This window comes from Pongo abelii, chromosome 15 (assembly GCF_028885655.2).
Source record: "Pongo abelii isolate AG06213 chromosome 15, NHGRI_mPonAbe1-v2.0_pri, whole genome shotgun sequence".
NCBI lineage: Eukaryota > Metazoa > Chordata > Mammalia > Primates > Hominidae > Pongo > Pongo abelii.
This window is the reverse complement of record NC_072000.2, coordinates 71,058,556-71,080,501: the sequence shown is the minus strand read 5'-3', so window position 1 is coordinate 71,080,501 and position 21,946 is coordinate 71,058,556. Positions and strand designations below refer to the sequence as shown.

Sequence of the window (21,946 nt, the reverse complement as noted above, 5' to 3'; positions counted from 1 at the left end):
ATGGGTTGCCCTTTTACTTTGTTCAATGTGCAAAGATTTTCAACATCGATAAAGTCCAAATTATCTAGTTTTTTGTTTGCTGCCTATGCTTTTGGTGTCATATCGAAGAAATGACTGCCAAATCTAATGTCATTAAGCTGTCCCCCTATGTTTTTTTCTAAGAGTTTTATAGTTTCAGCTCTTGTGTATAGGTGTTTGATCCATTTTGAATTAATTTTTATATTCAGTAGGCAAAGGTCCAACTTCATTCTTTGGCAAGTGGATATCCAATTTTCCCAACACCATTAGTTGAAAAGACTATTCTCTCCCCCATTGAATTGACACCCTTGTTGAAAATTACTGCATCCTATATGCAAGGGCTTATTTCTGGGCTCTTGTTTCTATTCCATTTTCTTGATTTTATTTTGGATAGTTTATTGTCATTGTATAAAAATACGACTGATTTTTGCAGCCTGATTTTGTATTCTGCAACTTTGCTGAACTCATTTATTAGTTCTAATGGTTTTGTGTGTGGAGTCTTGGGTTTTCTACATATATAATCACGTCAGAAAAAAGATAGGTTTACTTCTTCCTTTCCAATTTGGATACCTTTCATTTCTTTTTATTGCCTAAGTGTTCTGGCTAGAAGTTCCAATACTATGTTGAATGGAAGCGGAAAAAGTGGGCATCCCCATCTTGTTCCTGATTTTAAAGGAAAAGCTTTCAGTCTTTCACCACTGAATATGATGTGACCTGTGGGTTTTTTACATAAGGCCTTTTTCACATTAAGGTAGTTTCCTTCTTTTCCTAGTTTGTTGAGTGTTTTTAACATGAAACTTGAATTTTTCCAAATGTTTTTTTCAGCACCCATTGATGCTGAAAACCCATCATCAAATAATCACATGGGTTTTTTTTTTCCCCTCCATTCTGCTACTGTGGTATATTACAATGATTTATTTTCATATATTGAACCATCCTTGTATTCTAGGGTCATCTTGTATAATTCTTTTTAATATGTTGCTGCAATCAGTTTGCTGGGGGGGTTTTTTTGAGCATTTTTGCATCAACATTCATTAAGGGATATTGGCGTGCAGTTTTGTTTTGTTTTTCCTGTCTTTGGTATGAGACCAATGCTGCCATTCATAAAATGAGTTAGGAAGTGTTCTCTTCAATTTTTTGGAAAAGATTTTGGAAACAACCAGTGTCAGTTGTTCTTTAAATACTTGGTAGAATTCATCAGTGAAGCCAACTGGTCCTGGTATTTTGTAAATAGAATGATAGAAAGGTTGTTGTTTTTTTTTTTTTTTTTTTTTTTTTTTGAGACAGGGTCTCACTCTGTTGCCCAGGCTGGAGTGCAGTGCGCACGATCAGGGCTCACGGTGTGGCCTCTACCTCCTGGGCTCAAGTGATCCTCCTGCCTCAGACCTCTGAGTAGCTGGGACTACAGGTGTGTGCCATCACACCTGGCTAATTTTTTGAATTTTTAGTAGAGATAGGGTTTCGCCATGTTGCCCAGGCTGGTTTTGCTGTGCTCAAGTGATCCACCCGCCTTGGCCTCCCAAAGTGTTGGGATTACAGGTGTGAGCCACCGCACCCAGCTGAGAGGTTGTTAATTTCTGAGTCAATCTCCTTCCTAGGTATAGGTCTATTCAGATTTTCTATTACTTTGTGATTCAGTCTCAGTAGGTTTTGTGTTTCTAGGAGTTTGTCCACTTCGTCTGGGTTATTCAACTTGTTGGCATGTAATTGTTACGCTATACTCTTCTAGTCCTTTTTATTTCTGTGGAATTGGTACTAATGACTCCATTTTCATTACTGATTTTAGTAATTTGAATTTCTTTTTTTTCTTAGTCTATCTAGCTAAAATTTTGTGATTTTGTTGATCTTTTTGAAGAACCAACTTTAGCTTAGTTGATCTTCTCTATTGTTTTTTGATTTTCTAGTTCATTTATCTCTGCTCTAATTTTTATTATTTCCTTCTTTCTGCTAGCTTTGGGTTTAGGTTGTTATTCTTTTTCTAGTTTCTTAACTTATAGTTATACATGAGACTGCTGTTTTTGAGGTTTTCAAAAATGTAATTATCTTTAAATGTTTACAGCAATATCAGTGCTGCTTTTTCTGCATGCTATTAAGTTTTGGTATGTTGTATTTTTGTTTTAATTCATTTTTAAATATTTTCTAATTTCCCTTATGATTTCTTCTTTAACTTATTGGCTATTTGAGTGTGTTTAATTTTCACATATTTGTAAATTTTCCAGTTTTCCTTCTGTCATTGATTTCAAACTTCATCCTCTTTTTGGAGATACGCTTTGAAGAATATACTATTTTGCAATATACTTTTTATGGCATCTATTTTAAAAAACCTATCGAAACTTATTTTATGGCCTAATGTGCTCTATCTTGGAGAATGTCCGATGTGTACTTCAGAAGGTGTATGCTACTGTTGTTAGGTGAAGTGTTTTATATATGTGGGTTGTATCTAGTTGGTTTACTGTGCTAAGTTCTTACATTTCTTTACTTACCTTTTGTGTGGCTGTTCTATCCATTATTGAATGTGGGGTATTGAATTCCTCAACTATTCTTGCATAGCTCTCTATTTTTCTCTTAAATTCTGTCCATTTTTGCTTCATCTATTTTGACAGTCTATTATTAAGTGCATAAATATTTATAAGTATAATATTACTGTGCAGAATTAAACCTTCTAGTAGCATATATCCTTTGTCTCTTGTAAACTTTTTGGATTTAAGATATTTAAACATTTTTTATTTAAAATTTATTTGATATTATTATAGCCACCATGGTTCGCTTTTGGTTACTATTTGCCTGACTATCTCTTTCTATCCTTTCACTTTCAACTTATTTATGTCTTTGGATCTAAAATGAGTCTCATGTAGACAGTATATAGCTGGATCATGCTTTCCTATCCAGTCTATTAATCTCTGTCTCTTGATTAGAAAGTTTAATCCATTTACACTTAAAATAATTAGTGACAAAAAGGGAATTCTACCATTTAGTTAAGGGTTTTCCATATGCCTTATAGCTTTTTAACTCCTTATTTCCTACATTACTATCTTCATTTGTTCTTAATTTTTTTAGTGAAATATTTTAATTCTTTTCTCATTTTTTTAATGTACATCCTGTACCTATTTTCCTTGTGGCCACTATGAAGATTACATTTAACATCCTAAAGTAATAATTTGAATTTATACCAGCTTAACTTCAATAGCATACAAAACCTCTGCTCTTATACTGCTCTGTCCTCACCCCTTTTAGTTATTGATGTCATAAATTACATCTTTATGTACTGTATGCCCCAAATCATAGACTGATTTTTTAAATGCATGTCTGAGGACAAGTTGAATGTAATTCTTATCTTTCTTCCTCTATAGATATGGAGTTTTTTTTCCCCTCTGGACTCTGTCATGATTTTTTCTTTATTTTTGATTTTCTCTAGTTTGAAGATGTTATGTCTAGGTATAGTTGTTTTTGTGGCATCTGACATTAATTTGGGGAAATTCTTGGTCTTTGTTTCAAATATTTCTTCTTTTTCTCTCGTTCTTCTCTTTTGGGTATTTGCATTATGTAGATGTTCTACCTTTTAGAGTTGTCTCAAAATTCTTTGATATTCTGTTTTTTTGTTTCTCAGACCCTGTTCCCTTTGCTTTTCAGTTTTGGAGGTATGCAGTCAGAGATCCTCATGCTCAAGAGTTTTTTTTTCCTCAGCTGTGTCCATTCTACTAATAAGCCCATCAAAGGCACTGTTTATGTCTGTTATAGTGTTTTTGATCTCTAGCATTTATTTTTGGTTCTTAGGAGTTTCATCTCTTTGATTACATTACCCATCTGTTCTTGCATGGTATCTATTTCATCCATTGGAGCACTTAGCATGTTAATCACAATGATTTTTAAATTCCCAGTCTGATAATTCCAACATTCCTGCCATGTCTACTTCTGATGCTTACTTTGTCTCTTTAAATTGTATTTTTTTGCCATTTGATATGCCTTGTAATTTTTCTTCATAGCCAAACATCATATACCAGGTAAAAGGAACTGCTGTAGACAGGCCTCTAGTAATGTGGTGGGGATGTGTGGGGGTGGGGAAGTATTCTATAGTCCTATCATTAGGTCTTGGTCTTTTTATTTTTTGAGATGGAGTCTCGCTCTGTCGCCAGGCTGGAGTGCAGTGGCATGATCTCAGCTCACTGCAACCTCCACCTCCCAGGTTCAAGCGATTCTCCTGCCTCAGCTGGGACTATAGGCATGTGGCACCATGCCCAGCTAATTTTTTTTATTTTTTAGTAGAGATGAGGTTTCACTGTGTTAGCCAGGATGGTCTCAATCTCCTGACTTCATGATCCACCCGCCTTGGCCTCCCAAAGCACTGGGATTATAGGTGTGAGCCACCATGCCTGGCCAGGTCTCAGTCTTTTAGTGAGCCTTTTAGTGAACTTCACGAGTTTTTCTGAATTTTTCCTCCCCTGTTACATGGGAGAAGATGGCTAGAGTGAGCTGAAGTTGGGTATGAGCTGAAGTTGGGTATTTCCCTTCCCCTAGGTAAGTTACTATTTGATTATACTCCAGCAGGGTAGGCTCAGGTTAAGTAGTTTCTCCTGGTGTTAGGGCTCATTAAGAAGAACAGAGTACCCTGGTGTATTTCACAATAGTTCCCTTTCCTTTTCCCTGCTGAAACATGAGGGAATTTTCCTCTAATATTACTGTGAGAACCTGGTTGTTCTGAAGGACTTGTTCCACAGGTCCCTTAGGTTCCATTCAGTTTTCACAAAAGTGTAGCGACTGAGTTTCCCTGAAGTTTTTAACTCTCATAGTGGTCTGCACTGAACCTCTAGCAATTTGTCAATTATAGTTTAGGTTTGCCTACCTGACAGTTTCCCACGCTTATTAGTGTTCATGAGTCTTTGCTCTGGTGAGCCCCTTTCTCCCTCACTAATCCATCTTGAATCCCCATAATGTGTATGCTGGTCTGCTTAATGTTGTTCCATAGGTCCCTTAGGCTCCGTTCAGTTTTCTTCCATCTTTTTTGTTTCTGTTCCTCAGATTTGTTAATTTCAATTGTTTTGCTTTTAAGTTTGCTGATTCTTTTTTCCGCCTGCTGAAAACTGCTTGTGAATCCCTCTAATGATTTTTTTTTCAGCGATTGTACTTGTCAACTCATTTCTTCATTATTCTTTTTTTCTTCTTTATTTTTTTAAAGGATACATATTTTTCATCCATGATTCACTGGAACTGCTGCAGGATGCTCATCATGACTTAGAACTCCTGAGTACATTGTCATGATGAACATGTGCAGAGAGATTTACTAGCGTACAATATGAATCTTCACGCTCATGGGGAAAAAGTATTTTCTAGTCTGGACTGAATATATTTGCAAGTGTTTTTATACCTGTTCTCTGTAAATAATCTCAGGGTGGCCTGTTGCTGTACAAAAAGGGAGGGCTGTTAATAGCGGCCACTTCCTCCTGCATACAGTGGAGAGAAGCCTGATCACAGACAGTCCCATCATGGCCTTAAAAGATGATATTAAACTGATAACGTCATTTTAGCTGCCTGATCGATTCTTTTTTAATGTTTTTTTAATATATTTATTGACATTTACTTTTGCTCACACATCATTATCTTGGCATTATCAATATCTTTCTTTAGTTCTTTGAGAATCTTTAAGATAGTTGTTTTAAAGCCTTTGTCTAGTAAGTTCTCCATTTCATCTTCCTCATGGATTTTTGTCAATTCATTGTTTTCATTTGAATGGATCATACTTTTTCTCTGCTTTGTCATTTTATTTTTGTTGAACTCTGAATATTTGAATCTTATAATATGGTAATTCTGGAAATCAGCTTCTTTCCCTTCCCTAGGGTTTGCTTTTTTTTTTAATTGTTATAAAGTGTTCTGTGTAAGAAATAAGCCTGAGGTATAAACTTAAGGCCTTTCTCTTTTTCTCAGCCTGCTTTTTCCTCTGGGCATGCACAGTGACTTTCTAAATTCCCCCATATATGTAGCTGCTTTTGAATTTTCTAATCCTATAATTTCTGGGTCCCAAAAGAGAAGAAGAAAAATGTAGGGGAAAATGTAGGTACTGTCCTTATAAATCCCTTGAAGATACTTCAGCCAGTGTGGGTTGCAACAGTGGCAGCCTGTCTTTGCCTCTGCACTTCTACAACCTAAAGCAGTAATCCACAGTAGAACCTGGATCCCCAATATTTGGAAGATAAGGTCCTTAATTACCCATTCTGTCTTCTACAAGCTGTCCTATAAATCCTAGTACCTGCTAGCTGGAGCACTGGAGAATGGTTGACTAGTAGCACACTAGGTTAAAATTGACCCAAATTAACCAAAATCTACTAGTCAAGTCTTTTCCAGTAAGCTGTAAGCCTTTGAATAGACTACAAAGTTCCAAAATAGTTATATCAGAGAGATCTTGCCAGTTGTCCAGGTGGAGAAACAGGTGGAGAAACAGATTCCTATATATACTACTCTGCCATCTTATGCTCCCTTACAGACTTTTATAAGCTAAGTATATTTGGTGTGGGTTAAAAAAACAGAAACTCTTCAAGATGATAATACTGTTACTTTAAATGACCCATGTTACTTTAATATTATATAAATAATACTAAGAATAATTTGATTCATTTCTATAAAAAATAAGTTTTGTGTTATTATTTCCTGAAATTTTTCTTTTAATCAATATTAGTTATAAAACCATTTTTGGCAGCAAGTGGAAAATATTATCTCCTCCCTAAAAGCAGTGCATATGTTTATTACAGTTACAGAACTGAAAGATGAGTCACTGAAGATTACAATGATAAATCTCTTTATACTAAAATGGAAAACTGGCAATCAATTTCTCTTCTTATGAATTAGATATTTCTTATTATATATATACACACACACACAGACAGACAGACACACACACACATATGTGTGAGTAAATCTTTAAAGGACCTCATAACATTTCTATGAGCTATTAATATCCCTATAAAACTAAGTAGACATCATAAATCAAATTAATGACAAAACTGAGAATAAAATCCATGACAAATCATTCTTCAGTGTATAACCACAGTGGTTAGTCTGTTATTTTTAATGAAATTTAGGGGGAAAAAAGAGTATTTGATCTTTTAAAAAAAAACAAGTAGGGAATAAATTATAAATTTAGGGAGGTTAAATGCTACTATTTTGTGGGCAGTTTAGTTAACCACTGGAACAAGATGTGCTAAACCTTGTAAAGTACCAAGGTAACACTGCTAGTAAATGCTAGTAAATATGAAGTCAGGGATCTGATATTAAAGTTAGAACACTTGTTCTTTGGTGTCAGCCAAGATGCAGAAAGTAACCATAGCTTCTCTCTCTTACTGATTGTTTACAGAGTACCCAGTGATTACCTGATGACGTTGAATGTAAATAATAGCAGGCAGATTTGGTACTGAAGTCAAAGCTTGAATAACAGCTCTTAATGGGGCTAGGCCTAATTGTGGAGCTGCAATACCATAATGACAGTGTTAGCACCCGAAGCTCAGAGAGAAGACCTACCTATCTCTTTGGCTAATGGAAATAAAAAAAAGGAGCCGATATTGTCTAAAGAACTGAGGTAAGAGGAATCTCTTTCTCTCTTTTTTCTTTTATTTTGCTCTTTGTCCCAAAGGTCAGTTGTGTACAACTACATAATTGCAAAGGGAGTTAATACTCTGTAAGAAACCTCTTCTGGCCAGAGTAACTGGGAATGGGGTCCCCTGGAAGCTGGAGAGTGGTGGGAAAATTCTTGAAAAGAAGAGAGCTAAAGAAGGTGGATTCTCTAATTTTGGATGTGAACTGACCCAAGTTCCAGGGTCACCCCTGAGCTGTGAATACGTGGGACAGTATAAAAGAAGTACAAGAAAAGCTTTTAAAACATAAACCTAGTATATACTACTGCCCAAGTCTCAAACTAACTCCTAAATCATTCATGTACTGGGCAGACACTAACAATATAGCAAAGGCTGAGCCACTACCCACAGAAAGTGAGACAGAATTTACAATCTGAACCCAATCAGATCAATTGCTAAAACTAACTAATAAAAATTCCCCAGAGGATTTTAACAGGAGTTAAATAATTTACTTACAATGCAGTGTTCAAAATGTCCAGGATACAATCCAAAATTTCTCAACATAGAACAAGGAAAATTTGACCAGTTCTCATTGGAAAAGAAATCAACCGATGTCAACCCCAAGGTAAGCCAGATATTGAAATTGTCCGAAGAATAATTTTAAGCAGTTATTATAACTATTCTCCATGACATAAAGGGCAATACTTTTGAAATAAATGTAAAAATACAAGTTCTTAGCAGAGAAATGGAAACCATTAACAAAAAAACCAAATGGAGAATTTAGAACTGAAAATATATCTGAAATAAAAACCACTAGATATGCTCAAAGGCAGAATGAAGATGAAAGAGGGGAAAAGTCAGCTAATTTGAAGATAGATCATAGAAATAACCTAAAATTAATACAGAGTAAAAAAGATTTTAAAAATTAACAGAGCCTCAGGGATTTGTGACACATTACCAAAAAATCTAAAATTCACGTCATAGGAGCAGCAAAAAAAAGTAAATTTCCCAAATTTGGTTAAAGACATAAATTTACAGAATCATAAAGTTCACTGAACCCAGAAGGATAATCTAAAAGAAAACTACACCCAGATACATCATAATCAAATTGCTGAAACTAAAGCTGAAGAAAAAATATCTTCAAAGCAGCCAGAGAAATTTGCCATTACACATAAGGAAACAGCAATTTGAATTGATTGCTCATTTCTTTTCAGGAACCATGGAGCAAAAGCGAGTGGAATCATATTTTATTTTACTTTTTTTTTAATGCTGAAAGAAAAGAACAGTCAACCCAGATTTCTGTATCTAGTGAAAATATCCTTCAGGAGTAATATGGAAATAAAGACATTTCCTAATGAAGAAAAGCTAAGAAAAGGTTTCACCAGCAGACCTACTCTAAAAACAAAAACTCTAACGAAACAACCATGGTCATCACTTAAGAGTTACTATGAGTCAGTTTTCTAAGTGCTTTACACAGATTAATTCACTTTATCCAAGAAATTTGGTACTATTAACATCTTTATTATATAGATGAGAAAACAAAAACAAAAAAGGCATTAATATAGAACACAAGCAATCTGTCTTCAGAGATGATGTTCTTAACCATTACTTCATAATATCTCCCAACTTACTTATATAAAAAATCTGGAGGATATTAAGTTGTCCAAATAGTAGGAAACCATTTCAAACAGATGTAATGGTTTAAACATTTATTTTTATTTAATGCTGCTCTCTAGACATAAAAATAGGAAGGTAAGGCATCAACTCGATGCATTAATTTACCTGAAAGAAACATGCTATAGAACTATGGTAAAACACTGATTTATCCATAGTAACCACAACAATAAACATTTTTTGAGTACTTACTATGTGTCAGAATTTGTTTTAGGGGCTGAGGATGTAAAAAAGTATAAGATAAAGCTCCTGTCTTTAAGAAGTTTCTACTAACTAGGTAATACAGACAAGCAAATAATTAATTACAATATACTATGACATGTTCCATAGCAGAAGCATGTACAAAGCCAAAAGTGCATACAAAATAGAAAGGCTGTAGAAAGGAAGCACCAATCTAATCATGGCTATTATAAAAACAATAATTTTTAAAAAGGCTTTGAGAAGCACAAAAAATGAACATTCAGGGAAATGTCCCCTTTTCTGTAACTAATGTAAACTACTATGTCTGTTCCAAAGTTTATAAATATATTCTCAGTTAAATCAGCAATGCACAGACAGAAAAGCCAGAAGGTGCTCCCATGCTGCTTATATGTATTAATTTTCAAAGCCTTCAGGATAAAGATGAACGACTTATTCCAAAGTAATTAGAATCAGCTCCTGCTAATTAATTTTCCACTCACTCAGCAGTCCAGTGCTCGGTAATTATGAGGATACAAAAGGGAGAAAAAAATTAATTCAGAAAAACCTTTCAATATAAGAAAAAGTGATGATATTTCTATACTGGATCAAGAAAGCTATATTCAATTTGAAGAATTATCTTAACAGTTGCAAAGAATAATTTCTCCACTTAAACTGTGGGATCCTTAAGGTGAGGACCATTTCTGATTTTTCTTTTTAACCTTAGAATCCCTAATGCTTAATATGGGACTTGGCAAATAAGCATATTATTATGTTTACCGAATTAAAATTTTATTACAAAAGAATTAGCAAGAGAATGAAGTTTAATTCTTTCCTGATGTTATTGCTTGTATACAAGAAAGAGTTCTTTTATGTTTGAAAACTACTACTTAATTCCATAGGAAAAACGGGATCCCCTGACCTCACTGGTGTAGGTAATATAAGTAATGGTTTAAAAAAAAGAACACTATGAAAGAATCAACTGGAGTTCCTTAAAGGCCAGCATGAAGTTTAGCTTTAGTCTCTGTCGTGGTACTTTAATTCTTTATTTGCTTTTACTAAAATTAAATGTTATAGTATACGTGACAGCAAAGAGAACATAGTAACTAATGACCCATTCATAATCTCCTGTATCTGTGCTTCAAGTGGCTGCCACTGATGGGATATAAACTTTGCCTATGTAACAGAAAGAACATTACAACTCATATTCCATAATAGTCAATGGACACATTTAATTTTATATTCATATTACACATAGGATACATAAATGGCTATAAATTATGAAACCCTGAAACTATACAGCTGCTATTTATTTTTAGGTTGCTCTGAGATCAACTATTAATTAACGTTCATTAAATCCTTCAACAGATTCTGACTAAGCTGACACTTCTATCTTTAACTTAAGTGATGTAATTGTCCTCATTTAGGGGATCTAAATCTAAGAGTTGCTAAAATAGTAGCAAATAATTACCAATAAATCGAGGATGGATATCGACATCTATGTCAACAAAGGCATAGTTTTAGGTAGACTAATTTCATATAATAATAGTATATCATTAATGTAATATAATAATTTAAATATACCCAGTTGCCAAGCATTAAAAGATTAATAATATGAATTGAGCTTTTTTTTTTCTTCACAACAACACATCAACATGGCTATTTATAAATTGGAATATAAGCTCCTAACTTGTGAGAACAAGTTATTTTAATAAACTTGGCAGTTTAGTTTTATTAAATTAAATTAGTATTTACCTACAATTAATAGATATCAACTGATGATTATAAACAATCACAGAAAACAGTAACTTTACATAGTAATAAATTGGATTCTCTGGGTTAGGAATTGATAACTTTTACCAGTAGTAATATGACAGTCTCTGAAAGTTTAACTTAACAAGCAAAACAACAACAACAACAACAAAAAGAAGTGAAGTGGGAAAATTGTGGCCGACAGAATACTAAAGCTCTTAACTCTGGAAAAAAAAGGGGCAAACTTAAGTGTTAAGACTAAAGTTTCTTAGGTTCATCAATATAGTGTATTGATTAGTGGTATGGAATTAACTTTTTTTTTTAACAATGATAGTAGGTAATATTTATTAAGTGATTAGTATAAGCTAAGAACTTTATGTGGACTAGCTCATTTAATATTCACAACAATGCTAAAGTGTAGATTTTTTTTTAATATCACAGAAACAGTTCACCTAGCAAATGGTTTGCAACATGTTGGTGACTTTCTTACCTAGAGAGCATGCCCAGAGGTGTAACATTAAGTGATCCCATCAGCATTGCCAGGGCCATCCCTGGTGCTTCCCGTTCTATTACTTCTTTTGTGGCCTGTAATTAAAGATTAAATAGCAGACTGAGTGAAATAAGCCAAAAAAGAACGAAGTCAGACTAGTAAAACCCACTTAAAAATGATTATAAACCAGGCTTTCAATAACCATACTTTTAGTTTCTGAAACATTTATCTTTTTGAGGCACCCAGACTCACTTCACAAGGACCACTGAATAAAAGCTGAGGACCAAGAAAATAAAGAAAATTTTTATATTAGCAGTCCTTTCATATTGCTTATAGCTCAGAAGTATTTGATAGAAATCTCATCTCACTAATAACTTAAATTCTAAAAATGAGGCCTCAGATTGCTATAACAACTTAGTAGATTTTTCACCGGGGAAGTAATCTGGGTATTTTCCTTTGTCTATTACTCTTGAAACAATTAGTCTCTGAAAACCTCAGATAATCCATATCTCTCCTAGCTCTACGCTTTTATAATAGAATTAAAAGGATCTCAAGAAGTCATCATGTCAAGTTTCCCCATGTACTGGCTAGAGGAAAAATTCTACATTTACTATCTTCCTAATCTTTAGTATAAATTGTCTTTTTTTTTTTTTCAGATTTCTCCACTTTTTTTTTTTAATATACTTTAAGTTCTGGGGTACATGTGCAGAACGTGCAGGTTTGTTACATAGGTATATACGTGGCATGGTGGTTTGCTGCACCCATCAACCCGTCTCTCTTAGGTATTTCTCCTAATGCCATCTCTCCACTAACCCTCCATCCCCTGACAGGCCCTGGTGTGTGATGTTCCCCTCTGTGTGTCCATGAGTTCTCATTGTTCAAATCCCACTCATGAGTGAGAACATGTAGTGTTTGTTTTTCTGTTTCTGTGTTAGTTTGCTGAGAATCATGGTTTCCAGCTTCATCCATGTCCCTGCAAAGGACATAAACTCATCCTTTTTTATGGCTGCACAGCATTCCATGGTGTATATGTGCCAAATTTTCTTTATCTAGTCTATAACTGATGGACATTTGGGTTGGTTCCAAGTCTTCGCTATTGTGAATATTGCTGCAATAAACATATGTGTGCATGTGTCTTTAGAATAGGATGATATATAATATTTTGGGTATATACCCAGTAATGGGTCAAATGGTATTTCTGGGTCTAGATCCTTGAGGAATCGCCACACTCTCTTCCACAATGGTTGAATTAATTTACACTCCCACCAACAGTATAAAAGCATTCCTATTTTTCCACATCCCTATCCAGCATCTATTGTTTCCTGACATTTTAATGATCGCCATTCTAATTGGCATGAGATGGTATCTCATTGTGGTTTTTGACTTGCATTTTTCTAATGACCAGTGACTCTTAGCTTTTTTACATATGTTTGTTGGCTGCATAACTGTCTTCGTTTTGAGAAGTGTCTGTTCATATCCTTTGCCCACTTTTTGATGGCGTTGTTTTTTTCTTGTAAATTTAAGTTCTTTGTAGATTCTGGATATTAGCCCTTTGTCAGATAGAGACATTGCAAAAATTTTCTCCCATTCTGTAGGTTGTCTGTTCACTCTGATAATCATTTCTTTTGCTGTGCAGAAGCTCTTTAGCTTAATTAGATCCCGTTTGTCAATTTTGGCTTTTGCTGCAATTGCTTTTTGTGTTTTAGTCATGAAGTCTTTGCCCATGTTTGAATGGTATTGCCTGTTTTCTTCTAGGGTTTTTATAGTTTTAGGTCTTACATGTAAGTCTTTAATTCATCTTGAGTTAATTTTTGTATAAGGTGTAAGGAAGGGATCCAGTTTCAGTTTTCTGCATATGGCTAGCCAGTTTTCCCAACACCATTTATTAAATAGAAAATTCTTTCCCCATTGCTTGTTTTTATCAGGTTTATCAAAGATAAAATGGTTGTAGATGTGTGGCATTCTTTCTGAGGCCTCTGTTCTGTTCCATTGGTCTATATATCTGTTTTGGTACTAGCACCATGCTGTTTTAGTTACTGCAGCCTTGTAGAATAGTTTGAAGTCAGGTAGTGTGATGCCTCCAGCTTTGTTCTTTTTGCTTAGGATTGTCTTGGCTATACGGGCTCTTTTTGGTTCCATATTAGTTTTTTTCTGATTCTGTGAAGAAAGTCAGTGGTAGCTTGATGGGGATAGCATTGAATCTATAAATTCCTTTGGGCAGTATGGCCATTTTCACAATATTGATTCTTCCTATCCATGAGCATGGAATGTTTTTCCATTTGTGTCCTCTCTTATTTCCTTGAGCAGTGGTTTGTAGTTCTCCTTGAAGAGGTCCTTCACATCCCTTGTTAGTTGTATTCTAGGCATTTAATTCTCTTTGTAGCAATTGTGAATGGGAGTTCACTCATGATTTGGCTCTCTGTTGGTCTATTATTGTTGTATAAGAATTCTTGTGATTTTTGTGCATTGATTTTGTATCCTGAGACTTTGCTGAAATTTCTTACCAGCTTAAGGAGATTTTGGGCTGAGACAATGGGGTTTTCAAAATATACAATCATGTCATCTGCAAACAGAGACAATTTGACTTCCTCTCTTCTTATTTGAATACCCTTTATTTCTTTCTCTTGCCTGATTGCTCTGGCCAGAACTTCCAATACTATGTTGAATAGGAATGGTGAGAGAGGGCATCCTTGTCTAGTGCCAGTTTTCAAAGAGAACGCTTCCAGCTTTTGCCCATTCAGTATGATATTGGCTGCGGGCTTGTCATAAATAGCTCTTATTATTTTGAGATATGTTCCATCAATACCTAGTTTATTGAGAGTTTTTAGCATGAAGGGCTGCTGAATTTTATCGGAGGACTTTTCTGTATCTATTGAGATAATGATGTGTTTTTTGTCATTGGTTCAGTTTATGTGATGGATTATGTTTACTGATTTGCATATGTGAACCAGCCTTGCATCCCAGGGATGAAGCTGACTTGATCGTGGTGGATAAGCTTTTTGATGTGCTGCTGGATTTGGTTTAGTATTTTATTGAGGATTTATGCATCCATGTTCCTTGGGGATATTGGCCTGAAATTTTATTTTTTTGTTGTGTCTCTCTCAGGTTTCGGTATCAGGATGATGCTGGCCTCATAGAATAAGTTAAGGAGGATTCCCTCTTTTTCTGTTGTTTGGAATAGTTTCAGAAGGAATGGTACCAGCTCCTGTTTGTACTTCTGGTAGAATTCAGCTGTGAATCTATCTGGTTCTGGGCTTTTTTCGGTTGTTATGCTATTAATTACTGCTTCAATTTCAGAACTTGTTATTGGTCTAGTCAGGGATTTGACTTCTTCCTGGTTTAGTCTTGGGAGGGTGTATGTGTCCAGGAATTTAACAATTTCTTCTAGATTTTCTAGTTTATTTGCATAGAGGTATTTATAGTATTCACTGATGGTAGTTTGTATTTTGGTGGGATCAGTGTGATATCCCATTTATCATTTTGTATTGTGTCTATTTAATTCTTCACTCTTTTCTTCATTAGTCTGGCTAGTGTTCTATCTCTCTTTTTTTTTCTTTTTTTTAAATTAATTAATTAATTTATTATTATTATACTTTAGGTTTTAGGGTACATGTGCGCAATGTGCAGGTTAGTTACATATGTATACATAGGAACACTTTTACACTGTTGGTGGGACTGTAAACTAGTTCAACCATTGTGGAAGTCAGTGTGGCAATTCCTCAGGGATCTAAAACTAGAAATTCCATTTGACCCAGCCATCCCATTACTGGGCATATACCCAAAGGACTATAAATCATGCTGCTATAAAGACACATGCACACGTATGTTTATTGCCGCATTATTCACAATAGCAAAGACTTGGAACCAACCCAAATGTCCAACAATGATAGACTGGATTAAGAAAATGTGGCACATATACACCATGGAATACTATGCAGCCATAAAAAATTATGAGTTCATGTCCTTTGTAGGGACATGGATGAAGCTGGAAATCATCATTCTCAGTAAACTATTGCAAAAACAAAAAACCAAAAACCGCATATTCTCACTCATAGGTGGGAATTGAACAATGAGAACACATGGACACAGGAAGGGGAACATTACACTCTGGGGACTGTTGTGGGGTGGGGGGAGGGGGGAGGGATAGCATTGGGAGATATACCTAATGCTAGATGACGAGTTAGTGGGTGCAGCGCACCAGCATGGCACATGTATACATATGTAACTCTTTTGTTAATCTTTTTGGAAAACCAACTCTTGGATGCATTGATTTTTTGAAGGTTTTTTGTGTCTCTATCTCCTTCAGTTTTACTCTGATTTTAGTTATTTCTTGTCTTCTGCTAGCTTTTGAATTTGTTTGCTCTTGCTTATCTAGTTCTTTTAATGTGATTTTAGATCTTTCCCACTTTCCCCTGTGGGCATTTAGTGCTATGAATTTCCCTGTAAATAGTGCTTTAGCTGTGTCCCAGAGATTCTGGTTTATTGTGTCTTTGTTCTCATTGGTTTCAAAGAACTTATTTATTTCTGCCTTAATTTTGTTATTTACCCAGTAGTTATTCAGGAGCAGGTTTTTCAGTTTCCATATAATTGTGCAGTTTTAGGTGATTTTCTTAATCCTGAGTTCTAATTTGATTGCACTGTGGTCTGAGAGACTGTTATGATTTCAGTTCTTTTGCATTTGCTGAGGAATGTTTTACTTCCAATTATGTTCTCAATTTTAGAATACATGTGATGTGGTGGTCAGAAGAATGTATATTCTGTTGACTTGGGGTGGAGAGTTCTGTAGATGTCTATTAGGTCTGCTTGGTCCAGAGCTGAGTTTAAGTCCTAAATATCTTTGTTAATTTTCTGTCTCATTGATCTGTCTAATATTGACAGTGGGGTGTTAAAGTCTCCCACTATTATTGTGTGGGAGTCTAAGTCTCTTTGTAGGTCTCTAAGAACTTGATTTATGAATCTGGGTGCTCCTGTATTGGGTGCATATATATTTAGGTTAGCTCTTCTTGTTGCGTTGATCCCTTTACCATTATGTAATGCCCTTCTTTGTCTTTTTTGATCTTTGTTGGTTTAAAGTCTGTTTTGTCAGAGACTAGGATTGCAACCCCTGCCTTTTTTTGCTTTCCATTTGCTTGCTAAATATTCCTCCATACCTTTATTTTGAGCCTATGTGTGTCTTTGCATGTGAGATCGGTCTCCTGAATACAGCACATCAATGGGTCTTGATTCTTTATCCAATTTGCCAGTCTGTCTTTTAATTGGGGGCATTTAGCCCATTTACATTTAAGGTTAACATTGTTATATGTGAATTTCATCCTGTCATCATGATGCTAGCTGGTTATTTTGCCCCTTAGTTGATGCAGTTTCTTCACAGTGTCGATGGTCTTTACAATTAGGTATGTTTTTGCAGTGGCTGGTACCAGCTGTTCCTTCCCATATTTAGTGCTTCCTTCAGGAGCTTTTGTAAGGCAGGCCTGGTGGTGACAAATTGTCTCAGCATTTGCTTGTCTGCAAAGGATTTTATTTCTCCTTTGCTTATGAAGCTTAGTTTGGCCAGATATGAAATTCTGAGTTGAAAATTCTTTTCTTTAAGAATGTTGAATATTGGCCCCCTACTCTCTTCTGGCTTGTTGGGTTTCTGCCGAGAGATCTGCCATTAGTTTGATGGGCTTCCTTGTGGGTAACCTGACCTTTCTCTCTGGCTGCCCTTACCATTTTTTCCTTCATTCCAACCTTGGTGAATCTGATAATTATGTGTCTTGGGGTTGCTCTCCTCAAAGAGTATCTTTGTGGTGTTCTTTGTATTTCCTGAATTTGAATGCTGGCCTGTCTTGCTAGGTTGGGGAAGTTCTCTTGGATAATATCCTGAAGAGTGTTTTCCAACTTGATTCTGTTCTCCCTGTCACTTTCAAGTACATCAATCAGAAGTAGGTTTGGTCTTTTCACACAGTCCCATATTTCTTGGAGGCTCTGTTCATTCCTTTTCATTCTTTTTTCTTTAATCTTGTCTTCATGCTTTATTTCATTAATTTGATCTTCAATCTCTGAAATTCTTTCTTCGGCTTGATTGATTCAGCTATTGATACTCGTGTATATTTCATGAAGTTTTCGTGTTGTGTTTCTCAGCTACATCAGGTCATTTATGTTCTTCTGTAAACTGGTTATTCTAGTTACCAATTCCTCTAACCTCTTTTCAAGGTTCTTAACTTCCTTTCATTGGGTTAGAACATGCTCCTTTAGCTCGGAGGAGTTTTTTATTACCCACCTTCTGAAGCCTACTTCTGTCAATTTGTCAAACTCATTCTCCCTCCAGTTTTGATCCCTTGCTGGCGAGGAGTTGTGATCCTTTGGAAGAGAAGATATGTTCTGGTTTTTGGAATTTTCAGCCTTTTTGTGCTGTTTTTTTGTCATCTTTGTGGATTTATCTACCTTTGCTCTTTGATGTTGGTGACCTTTGGATGGGGTTGCTGTGTGGAAATCCTTTTTGTTGATGTTGATGCTATTCCTCTCTGTTCATCAGTTTTCCTTCTAACAGTCAGGCCCCTCTGCTGCAGGTCTGCTGGAGTTTGCTGGAGGTCTACTCTAGACGCTGTTTGCCTGGGTATCACCAGCAAAGCCTGCAGAACAGCAAAGATTGCTGCGCATTCCTTCCTCTGGAAGCTTCGTCCCAGAGCGGCATTCACCTGATGCCAGCCAGAGCTCTCCTGTATGACATGTCTGTGAACCCCTGCTGGGAGGTGTCTCCTAGTCAGAAGGCATGGGGGTCAGGCACCCACTTGAGGAGGCAGTCTGTCCCTTAGCAGAGCTCGAGCCCTGTGCTGGGAGATCTGCTGCTCTCTTAGGAGCTGGCAGGAAGAAACTAAGTTTAAGTCTGTTGAAGCTGCACCCACATCCGCCCCTTCCCACAGGTGCTCTGTCCCAGGGAGATGGGAGTTTTATCTATAAGCCCCTGCCTGGGGCTCCTGTCTTTCAGAGATGTCCTGCTCAGAGAGAAGGAATCTAGAGAGGCAGTCTGGCTACAGCAGCTTTGCCACGCTGTGGTGGGCTCTGTCCAGTCCGAACTTCCAGCTGCTTTGTTTACACTGTGAGGGGAAAACTGCCCACTCAAGCCTCCATAATGGTGGATGCCCCTCCCCGCACCAAGCTGGAGTGTCCCAGGTCAACTTCAGACTGCTGTGCTGGCAATGAGAATTTCACACCAGTGGATCTTAGCTTGCTGGGTTCTGTGTAGGTGGGATCTGCTGAGTTAGACCAATTTGCTTTCCAGGGGAGTTAACAGTTTGTCTCACTGGCATTCCAGGCGCCACTGGATTACGAAAAAAAAAAACTCTTGCAGCTAGCTTGGTGTCTGCCCAAACGGCCTCCCAGTTTTGTGCTTCAAACCCAGGGTCCTGGTGGTGTAGGCACCCGAGGGAATCTCCTGGTCTGCGGTTTGCAAAGACTATGGGAAAAGCATAGTATCTGGGCTGGAATGCACAGTTCCTCATGGCTTCCCTTGGCAAGGGGAGGGACTTCCCTGATCCCTAGTGCTTCCTGTGTGAGGCAATGCCCCACCCTGCTTCAGCTCACCCTCCATGGGCTGCATCCACTGTCTAACCAGTCCCAACGATATGAGCCGGGTACCTAGTTGAAAATGCAGAAATCACCTGCCTACTGCGTTGATCTTGCTGGGCATTGCAGACCGGAGCTGTTCCTATTCGGCCATCTTGTCCAACTGTCTTTTTTAAATAAAAAATTAATGAAGTGAAGGGGTTTACCTATATACTAGGAGTTTTAGGATAGGGCACTCTTTTTTTTTTTTTTTGGGACAAAGTTTTGCTCTTTTTTCCTGGAGTGCAGTGGCACAATCTCGGCTTACTGCAAACTCCGTCTCCCGGGTTCAAGTGTTTCTCCCACCTCAGCCTTCCGAGTAGCTGTGATTACAGGTGCGTACCACCATGCCTGGCTAATTTTGTACTTTTAGTAGAGATGGTGTTTCACCATGTTGGCCAAGCTGGTTTTGAACTCCTGACCTCAGGGTGATCTGCCCACCTCGTCCTCCCAAAGTACTGGGATTACAGGCGTGAGCCACCATGCCCGGAGGATAGGGCATTCTTAAGATAAGTATAGTTAAACCTGGAATACGCTAATGAAAGGAAAATTTCATTTTCCTAAAGTTTCCTAAATTTTCCTAAAGACAGGAAAATTTCATTTTCGAAGAGTCAATCAAAATAGGTATATATTTTACTGTATAATGATCAAGATACATTTTAGGCTAAAACTTGAGGGTGAAATACATGACTTAATCCATTTCCAGTCCTCTGTTTCCAAAAATTAAGCAAGTTATAATAGTTGGAAGCAACACAAAAATAAAGTTTGCAAAATGAAGTATTACAGTAAATAAGTAGAAAGGCAAACAAAAAGTAAATTATGAAGGTATAGAGAGAAAGGTTTATATTTCAATATTTCTTTGAAAGTAGAATGCTACTCTTCAGAAAGATTGTAGCTCTGGGCAAAAGCAGTTAAAATGCATCAGGTATGTATTAGATGCTAATTGATGTTATAAATAAAGTTTAGAATGCATATAAATTAGTTAATCTCTTCCAATTATATAGAATACAGGATTACCAGAATTGATGCAATTTACTGGTACAGTGAATCCTAGCATAACAGGATATTTAACAATGGGAGACATTTTAAAGAAAAACTAACAAAAACGTAAGGATTTTGCTAGCATTATCCAATCTTTTTTTACATATTTAATTTTTTTTTTTTTAAATTTTACTTTAAGCTCCGGTATACATGTGCAGAATGTGCAGGTTTGTTACATAGGTATATGTGCAATGGTGGTTTGCTGCACCTGTCAACCCGTCATCCAGGTTTTAAACTCTGCATGCATTAGGTATTTGTCCCAATACTCTCCCTCCCCTTCCCCCTCATGCCCCCGACAGGCCCCAGTGTGTGTTGTTTTCCTCCCTGTGTCCATGTGTTCTCATTGTTCAACTCCCAGTTATGAGTGAGAACATGCAGTGTTTGATTTTCTGTTCCTGTGTTAGTTTGCTAAGAATGATGGCTTCCAGCTTCATCCATGTCATTATCCAATCTTTATTACTTATTTTCCAAAGCCAATCTATCTGTTATGATTTTGAGACTTACCAAGACGAAACACTACTTCTATGTTATAAATTGCTTTATGGAGGTTTACACCTTCTCAGGGATGTTAAAATTAGAGCCCTAAACATCAAGCAAGGGGATGTCACTGATAACAATATTAAAGGAACTTCTTGGATAGCGTTAATATTTATTTCATTACTTGCTTGAAAATGTTATATAAGCAATGGTTGACATTTCATGAATTCGGGGCTTCACATAAAGGTGATATATCCCAAAGTATAGTAGCACACTTTATTCAGGGACATGAAGGGAAATATCAACAGATAGCTGAAAGGGAGTATTTCACTTAAAATTGATACTTCAAAGCACAATATTTATCCATTTAAATAACAAATATTTATTAAGCATCTACTATGTACTAGGTAGTATCTGACGTACTGATGTTACAGTAGTGAATAAAACAAACCTCAGAGAGTGTGTAAGCTCAGCGTCACCCAGCACATGAAAAACTCAGTTGACAAATGATACGTGAGAATTGCCTAAAAGAGATGTGGTTCATTAATTTTTCTAAATCCTCTAAAACATACCACCGGATTTCGTCAGACCACTGGAGAGTGATCTACTTTGAATGCCTCATTTCACTTTTCATAGAATTGTTTTATTGGGCTTTGCTTTTGTGGTATGAAATCAGAATCAATAAAATGGCTCAAACTCTTATTTACATTAGGAAGCATCTGAATTGTTCACCATATTACACTGTGGTCTTTAGGAGGACCTACAGGAGAAATTTCCTCTCAAGTATCATAACTAGGAATGGATACTCTTCTATGTTACCAGTTTGTTTTTAAATTACAATGCTTGTGAATCAAGTTATCCTTGAGAACAAATTTGTGGATACCTTTCAGTAGGCTTACTGAACACAGCTTTAGTTTCATCTGATTTTTCTCTGTCCTACCCTTCACATTTACATTTTAAAAAATTCTGGTTGTATTTATGTATTTGGGTAAGCCATCTAAAATATTTTTCAGGGTATAAAAATATATAGATGGATGGATCAGTGTAGGTACAGTTGCTCTCCATATTGCTGGTTCAACATCTGTGGATTCAATCAACTGAGGATCGAAAATACAGTAGTTAGGGGTTCTGCAGGGTTGACTGTATTCTTTACAAAGTTCTTCATCTTTCT

The 21,946-nt window shown here is 36.3% G+C and overlaps 1 protein-coding gene across 18 annotated transcripts in view; it reads right to left on the bottom strand.

Moving 5' to 3' along the window:
- Nucleotides 1-21,946, bottom strand: part of GPHN (gephyrin) — a 688,936-nt gene that overhangs the window by 299,547 nt on the left and 367,443 nt on the right. For all 18 annotated transcript variants that reach the window (XM_024231223.3, XM_054529737.2, XM_054529738.2 and 15 more), the window contains 1 exon segment: nt 11,671-11,765. In XM_024231223.3, coding sequence (XP_024086991.1) covers nt 11,671-11,765 — 95 coding nt within the window.